Source organism: Sinocyclocheilus rhinocerous, unplaced genomic scaffold, assembly GCF_001515625.1.
Source record: "Sinocyclocheilus rhinocerous isolate Xijiao unplaced genomic scaffold, SAMN03320098_v1.1 scaffold182, whole genome shotgun sequence".
In the NCBI taxonomy this organism is placed as follows: domain Eukaryota; kingdom Metazoa; phylum Chordata; class Actinopteri; order Cypriniformes; family Cyprinidae; genus Sinocyclocheilus; species Sinocyclocheilus rhinocerous.
This window is the reverse complement of record NW_015655576.1, coordinates 182,188-190,426: the sequence shown is the minus strand read 5'-3', so window position 1 is coordinate 190,426 and position 8,239 is coordinate 182,188. Positions and strand designations below refer to the sequence as shown.

The window sequence follows — 8,239 nt, the reverse complement described above, 5'->3', positions numbered from 1 at the left end:
ATCAGGAGAGAAATCTGCACAGATCAAGCAGCGTTTAAACAGCTCTAAACACATATGTGCCTGGATTTTAATGTGAGAGACAACAGCAGATGAGCTTTTTCACTGGAGGAAGAGTTATTACGAATTATGGACTTGTATTTTAGCGAGAAGTGATGGTTTAAATTTTAAACGTCTTGATGGATTTGTTTCTTACAAACACGCAGCTTTTCACTTCACAAGACATTAATTGATGGACTGGAGTGGTGAGGATTACTTGTGGATTATTGTGATGTTTTTATCAGCTGTTTGGACTCTCATTCTGACGGCACCCATTCACTGCAGAGGATCCATTTGTAATTTTCTCCAAATCTGTTCTGATGAAGAAACAAACTCATCTATGTCTTGAATGACCTGAGGGTGAGCACATTTTCAACAATTTTTCATTTTGGGTGAACTATTCCTTTAATTTTGTGGAACTCATCAGGCTAGAACTAAACAAAAATGACTCGAACTATGAAATGAATAATCATTCTGTTATATGTGTGGTGTTTCCCCCTTCTCTTTGTCTGTGGTGAAAGCCATTAGTAATCACTCTGTCAGAAGTGACAGGCTTGATGAAAGCAAATCGTCAGCACTTTGTGATGGTTACCATGAATACAAAACCCTCATTTATGACAAAGTCTCATTATGACCTGACATGAGGTTGAGTCCTGTGTTCAGAGCAGATAACAAGCTGAGCGAAAGTCTGACATTTAGGGACACAGTTCCACCCAAACGCTGGACATACGAACAGAGAAAGACATTGCCTTTATGAAATGAAAGATGTTGTGTCAAAGGACTTATTTGTGACATCTTCAACCTTCAAATGGAGTAAAAAGACTTAAGAAATTTATTACACTCCTTCCTCCCTAAAATACTTGATTCTGATTATTCAATTGCATCATTTTGCTATCAATGTTTTTGTAAAATGATTGTTGTATTGACCTTTGACTTAAGCAGTGGGTTTCCTACATAGCTGTGCTAGTTTTATGTCTCTTGCATTACTCTGCAGTCTCTTTCTTCTCACATAATAAAGTAATTTAAACTATAATCAATATTTCATCTCAATTTATTTGGTTTGTTTTTCATAAAAAACAGCAACCAAATGAATTAAATATGATATATATATTTGACTATTAGTCCTTAGCTGATGATAAAAGTTCGTCAACAGTAAATATGCAACCATATGTTTTAAATCATTTTTTAAAAATGTAACAATTTTTTTTTAAAGTAAAAAACACTATTTTTATATTAACAATTTATATTTAATGATTTATTATGTTATAAATATTTTGGCTTAAAGGTTTGTTATATAATGTGTGTGTGTGTATATATATATATATATATATATATATATATAATTAATAATTAATAATTCACATACTGGTAAAAAATGTATAGCCTGAATGCACTGTAAGTCGTTTTGGATAAAAGCGTCGAATGCACTGTAAGTCGCTTTGGATAAAAGCGTCTGCTAAATGCATAAATTATAATTAAAAATAAATTATATATATATATATATACCCCTCTCGACCAGTCCTGTCGGTCCTGTCCCACAGCACTGTAAGCGCGTAATTCGAAATAGCATCTTTCCAGCCAATACATCGACGCCTTTAAAAGCGGACCAATGGCGCTTCGAGCTTCGCACGATGGCCAATCAGAACGCAGCAGCGGCCGCGATGGGCGTGTTCGTTTTCTGGCCAGTGAGCGCCCAGAGTTGATGTTTAAACCGTCCGCGCAGGCGTGGCTAAGCGTTCGGGGGCGGGGCTTAGTGGAAGTTGCGTGGTCGAGTCAGAAGAGAGTTGTGTTTTAAACTGTACAACACTATTAGTTAACAGTAATTTAGTAGGTTAATCAGTGAAACTGGTTTTATTCATTTTAAGCTCTAGTAATCAAGGGTTTAAGTATTCATTTCATTACACTGTGAAGCATTATTGTTGAAAGCTGACTTCTCAGATCCTTCCTTGAAATGAAAGCGGGCGGTAAGTAACTACTTTAATCTCCCTAAATGATTCATTTTCAGTTATCTAACCCTAATAACTGTATAATTACATATTTCGTCGATAAATATTTCTATCTCATCATAGTCAGGGCTGAAGTTTATTAAATAGCTACAAAACTTTAGACAGAGCTATTACTGTTAACCGGTATGTAATTGAAATAAACTTTAATTATCTAAATATAAATATTCTATTAACCATAAGAGTGTTGATGAAGTCGTTTTAGTCAATTTTAATGTAATATCTCCTCAAGAGAGGCCAGTTGTCCTCTGTCCCAGGACTGCTTTAATCAATAAGGAGGGAAAACTGGCTACTGGTTGTTAGCATGTCAAAACTGCCATTGCAAAGCAACAAAACTAATCATTATTATATCAAATGCGTGTTTTCTACTAGTATTAGTAGTTTTTAAGAATTTAAAACCATTTAGACTCAAAAGCCGATGTAAATAATCTCTCTTGGTGACCTATATTTCGCAATGCAACGTCCCAGTGTAGTACCATGGTTAATACCATGTTTTATTGGGCTTATACCATGATATTCTTTGAAGTACATTGGTGTAACGTAAATATCATGGTTTATGATTATAGTGATCTATTGGCACCATAGTGTGTGTGTCTAAGTCCAATGGTATTGCCATCTTTATACCATAGTAACTTACCACTAAAGTACTTTTTGCAGTGCTCAGCTAATTAAGATTGTTTTAATGGCCAAATTCAATATATAGTGTGCAGAGTGACTTAATATAGTGGAGATATGGCATATAAAATGCAATTTAATGCTGATGAATATAATAATTCTGCTGATGGGCCACTAGACACAGTTATTATATTGCTAATCTCTAAATGGCCAGTTAATCGAAACAGTTGCAGAATTGCAATTCACAAAGTTATTTGGCTTCACACTGATTTGGAAGTCAATCACGGCTTCTTTATTGCATTTTAAAGGGGTCATATGATGCTGCTAAAAAGAACATTATTTTGTGTATTTGGTGTAATGAAATGTGTTTATGCGGTTTAAGGTTCAAAAAACACATTATTTTCCACATACTGTACATTATTGTTTCTCCTCTATGCCCCGCCTTTCTGAAACGCGTCGATTTTTACAAAACTAATCGGTCTGAAAAGCGAGGTGTGCTCTGATTGACCAGCTATCCAGTGCGTTGTGATTGGACGAATACCTCAAGCGTGTGACGGAAATCTTACACCCCTACCATACTGTTATGATGCCCTGTCAGGCCGGAAGAAAGAATATCTCTTTGGATTTGAGACTTTAGTCTTTGCAACTTTACAGATCTTCTTTATGCACCAAGAGCTTGTAACACTCCAAAGAGAAAGGAAAAATTGAAATCGCATCATATGACCCCTTTAACAGTGAATTTCTTCTTCCTTGTCTCCAGTGCTCCACTGTCGATGTGCCAAATGTTTCTCTCTGCCTCTCCGGAAGCGGGTGCGAAAGCGTGCGTCTGCCGTCACGCTGCTGTCCCTTCCTGAAGAGCTGCTCCTGTGTGTCCTCCAGTGCCTCTCCGCTGAGGATCTCCTCGCCGTCAGAGCTGTTAGTCAAGCCCGGATGCAAACATCTAACCTCCTAAATGATCTGTTAACCAAAAGCGGTTTTATAATAGTGAATATCATGTGATCCCACAGGTTCATTCTCATCTTCGTGACGTTATCGATAGTAACTCGAGTGTCTGGGCTCGAGTGAGTTTCAAAGACCGCTGGCCGGTCCCGGATACCGTTTGGCTCTTTGAGAGGTATGGTATTTACCAACATTTTCACCATGTTTCCAGTTGTTTGAGATGCAGATAAGAACCTTAAAGGGATAGTTCACCCAAAAATGACAATTCTGTCATTAATTACTCACCCTCATGTCGTTCTAAACCCGTAAGACCTTCATTCATCATCGGAACACAAATTCAAATATTTTTGATGAAATCCGAGAGCTTTCTGACCTTCCATAGACAACAAGGGAACTGACACATTCAAGGTCCAGAAAGGTAGTAAGGAGTCGGACATCGTTAAATTAATCCATGTGACATCAGTGGTTCAACCGTAATGTTACGAAGCTACAAGAATAATTTTTGTGCGCAAAGAAAACAAAAAATAACGACTTTATTCAACAATTTCTTCTCTTTCGCGCGTTCACGAGATTAGCACATGGACTATTTTAACGATGTCCTTACTGTATTTCTGGGCCATAAAACATTTCCATTGCTGTATATGGAGGGTCAGAAAGCTCTCAGATTTCATCAAAAATATCTTTATTTGTTTTCTGAAGACGAACAAAGGTTTTACAGGTTTGGAACGACATGAGGGTGAGTAATTATGACAGAATTTTCATTTTTGGGTGAACTATTCCTTTAAAATAAATTTTGATTTAGACTGATTCGCTAATGATTCAGATCAATTTGTCAACTGGTTTGAACAGTTTATTTAAAACGAGCAACTCAAAAGGAGCGGTTATAGAGAAAAATATCCAATTTTAAATATTTTTCACAAGTTAAATTTTTTTTTAAAATTCATTGACATTATTTCCAGGTTTTCCATTACTGGGAAACAAGGGCTGCATGATTAATCAAAATAAAATGGAATCACAAAGGCTGTGATCTAATTGAATATATGTGCTGCCTGTTTCAAAATGAGTGTATTTCTGTCAAAATAAAAGTTTGGTGGTTTAACGTTTTAAAATGAATAAATTAAGACAACCATAGATATTAGTATTGTAACTTTACAGTTGTATGGTAAAATAAACTTATTATAATTATATATTTTTTAAATGCACGATTTTGTTTACAATAGTAATATTTCTTATTTTAATATTATTAAGTAATAATGCTAAAAATCATAATTATTATTGTTCCCATGGTTTTGCCTAAATTGTGCTTGCTAGTGCCTGCTTGATGTAAATGTTTCCCCACTATTCACTTTCAAAATGGTTCAGTACAAGCTTTTCTTGTTGCTTTTTTGTTTTAATTATTTAAATGCTTATTTCATTTAGTCTTCCTCATTATTTTCCTGCTTGTCCTCTACAATATCTAGGGCTGCGGAGAAAGGGAACTTTGAAGCTGCTGCGAAACTAGGAATTGCGTATTTGTACAATGAAGGGCGTAAGTTTCTGCTCTCATTCCCAGTGTTCCTGTGTCTTTATGTATGCACTGATTGATTGGTTGATTGATTTTAGGGCTGCACGATAAATTGCATGCGATATTTAACGCGCATCTTATCATGTAAAGCCGCTTCTGTAATCAGCGGCAAATCTCCATCACCTGCGGGCTGCGCAAAAAATCGCGCGAATATGAATGTGGTTTTGCGCAGCTCGTCAGTGAACAGCGGCTCTGTGTAGTTAATGCTGCTCAATATGAAAGCACGCACGTGATGGAGATTTACCGCTGATTACAGAACCGGCTTTCTGACAAGATGCGCGTTAAATATCGCATGCGATTTATCGTGCAGCCCTAATTGATTTAATCATCTGACTGACTGCTCAAAGCTGTCCTGTGCTCCTCACGATGTGTGAATGTCTTGCAGCTTCGCTCAGTGAGGAGGGACGTGCCGATCTGTGCGGCCGCATGGCATCCCGGTACTTCAGCCTGGCCGAGAGCCTCCGGTCCCCACTGGCCGAGCCCTTCATCTGGCTGTTCATCCGGCCGCCGTGGTCCATGTCTGGAGGCTGCTGTAAGGCTGTGGTGTACGACCGACTCGAAGCCGAGTGTGAGACCAACCTGGTGAGCGATTCCTGAATATCCCAGCATTCATTGCCAGTACAGTTCTCCTCCTCCTGGATCAATGCACAGTTTCTTTTTTCTTACAATTTTTTACAATTCTTAATGTAAGCGTTTAACTTATTGCTCTTTTACAAAGTCTTGATTTTGTTTTGGGGGTGTACTAGAATTTATTTTGTTATTTATTAATTTATCAACACTATCTAGTTTTGAACTGAGAATTGCGTTTTACATTTTCTAGTGTTACAAAAGTTTTCTATTTAAAATAAATGCCGTTCTTTTGAACCGTTTTATTAATCAAAGAATCTTGAAAAAATATATCAGTTTTAAGCAGCAAAAACAGTTTTCAACATTGATAATAATAAATGTTTCTTGAGCATCAAATCAGCATATTAGAGTGATTTCTGAAGGATCATGTGACACTGAAGACTGGAGGAATGATGCTGAAAATACAGCTATGATCACAGGAATAAATTACATTTTAAAATATATTCAAATAGAAAAAATTGAAATATTTCACAATATTGTTGTTTTTACTATATTTTGATCAAATAAATGTATGAAATAAGTGATTTCTTTCAAAAAACAAAAAAAAAATTTCATGTTGACTACAAAATTGACAGGAAATGTCATATTTATCAAATATATATTTGTTAATCATAGCACAGATTTTGCAGGATTCATTACCATCTCATTCTAAACACATTCTAATGTCTCTTTCTTCCTGCTTTCTTGTCTTTACAGGGCCGGAGAGGGACGTTACTGTACTGTCTGGCTAGAGTCCTTCGGCTGTTTGATGTGAGTGTTGCTTTTATTCTTGAAACTTGCATTACAAAATGCAATTCTAATCTGAGAATGATTGTGTAAAAACACTCTAATAGACTTCAAAGACCGAATCTCTGAATGTATTGTTCTCCAAGTCAAGAGCAGAAAACTGGTGTTGCTCATTTCTGGCCTTCACAAGATGCTGACAGACACCTGGTCACATTGTAATGTTGGGTTCGGGTTGCTCATTTGATGTTTGCTGTCAAGGGGTTTTATCATTTGTGCTTCTCAAAGTCAAAAGGTCCCAAACGGGAAGCACTTAAAGGGTTAGTTCACCCAAAAATGAAAATTCTGTCATGAACAACATCCGGATACAGGTCGCATGTTAATGCCAAGTGTAAACGCAGCCATGGATTATTTTACAGATCTCCTTGCTATGTTTCTGGACTTGGGAACATTTCAGTTGTGTTGCTGTCTATGGGAGGGTCAGACAGCTCTCAGATTCCATCAAAAATATCTTAATTTGTGTTCCGAAGATGAACGAAGGTCTTACGGGTTTGAAACGACATGAGGGTGAGTAATTAATGACAGAATTTACATTTTTGGGTGAACTAACCCTTTAATGTTAATGATAACTGCTCTTCACTGGTTGTCTCATAATAACCGCTCAGACTGAGGGGCAGGTGGTAAACACGATTGGTGACTCTGTGTTTATCAGGATGAGGAGAAGCGTGACGAGGCCACGGCCATGCTGAAGGAGTCTGCGCGTTGCGGGAACGTGCAGAGCTCGTATCTGCTGTGGGAAATGAACCGCGGGACGTCGGTAAGAGTTTCTTCAGGACTCACGGTCACGGTGCTTCTGTTTCTCTGCTGTTGATGCTGAAGGCTGCTGTAATGCTCTGTCTGCAGACGGCTGACCCCGGCAGGTATCTGCAGTGCATGCGCACGCTCAGGGACTACGCTGCCAAAGGATGCTGGGAAGCTCAGGTGACTGGAGAAAATGTCATGTGCATAGAAATTTACCCGTTTACTTGTTTAATATGAAATGAAAATGACATTGAAGTTTTTCTGAAGACAGTCGGTTCCCTTCAAAGATACATTCATATAAAACACCCGCACCGCGTTTTGATTTTGAAATGTATATTTAATGAAGTGTAAGCCCCACAAATCTATTTGTGGTGGTCAGTTTTGATATAGTGCCGGGCCGCCACAAATAAATCAATGTATGGGAAACACTGAATATATAAACGTAATATTATATACATTATTATGTAAATATACTGTATATTAAATATATATATTGTGTGGTTTGAAGACCAGAATTAGTTTTCACTTTCATTAAGAATGAGAACAATTTCTTTCTTTCTTTCTTTTTTTTACGTATAAAAGCATTTAAAAGAAAAATATTTCTTTATGATTATATACATTATTATGTAAATATATACTAAAATATATTTATTTTGAGGACCATATTTAGTTTTAGAATTTTTTTTTAAGCATTTTATGTTCCGCATTTCACTTTCATTGATAATGAAAACACTTACTTAAAGACATTTATTTTAAATGTATATAATATTATTGTTTATATATTGTAATGTAAATATATGTTCAAATATATTTATTTTGTCTTTAGAGAACCAGATTTAGTTATATATGGGTCAAAGACGAAATAGGGTTTAAGTATAAAAACAATAAGTGTAATACTGCTTTAAATTGTTGTTGTTTTTCCCCCAAAAAA

General features: G+C 36.5%; 1 protein-coding gene across 1 annotated transcript in view; it reads left to right on the top strand.

Moving 5' to 3' along the window:
* The first annotated feature begins 1,914 nt into the window (after nucleotides 1–1,914).
* LOC107718614 (cyclin-F-like) overlaps nucleotides 1,915–8,239 on the top strand; it is a 15,112-nt gene continuing 8,787 nt past the window's right edge. The window contains exons 1-8 of the mRNA XM_016525783.1: nucleotides 1,915–2,000; nucleotides 3,415–3,569; nucleotides 3,662–3,768; nucleotides 5,054–5,121; nucleotides 5,543–5,739; nucleotides 6,481–6,534; nucleotides 7,220–7,324; nucleotides 7,411–7,488. Coding sequence (XP_016381269.1) covers nucleotides 1,988–2,000; nucleotides 3,415–3,569; nucleotides 3,662–3,768; nucleotides 5,054–5,121; nucleotides 5,543–5,739; nucleotides 6,481–6,534; nucleotides 7,220–7,324; nucleotides 7,411–7,488 — 777 coding nt within the window. The 5' untranslated portion in view covers nucleotides 1,915–1,987. The remainder of the gene's footprint in view (nucleotides 2,001–3,414; nucleotides 3,570–3,661; nucleotides 3,769–5,053; nucleotides 5,122–5,542; nucleotides 5,740–6,480; nucleotides 6,535–7,219; nucleotides 7,325–7,410; nucleotides 7,489–8,239) is intronic.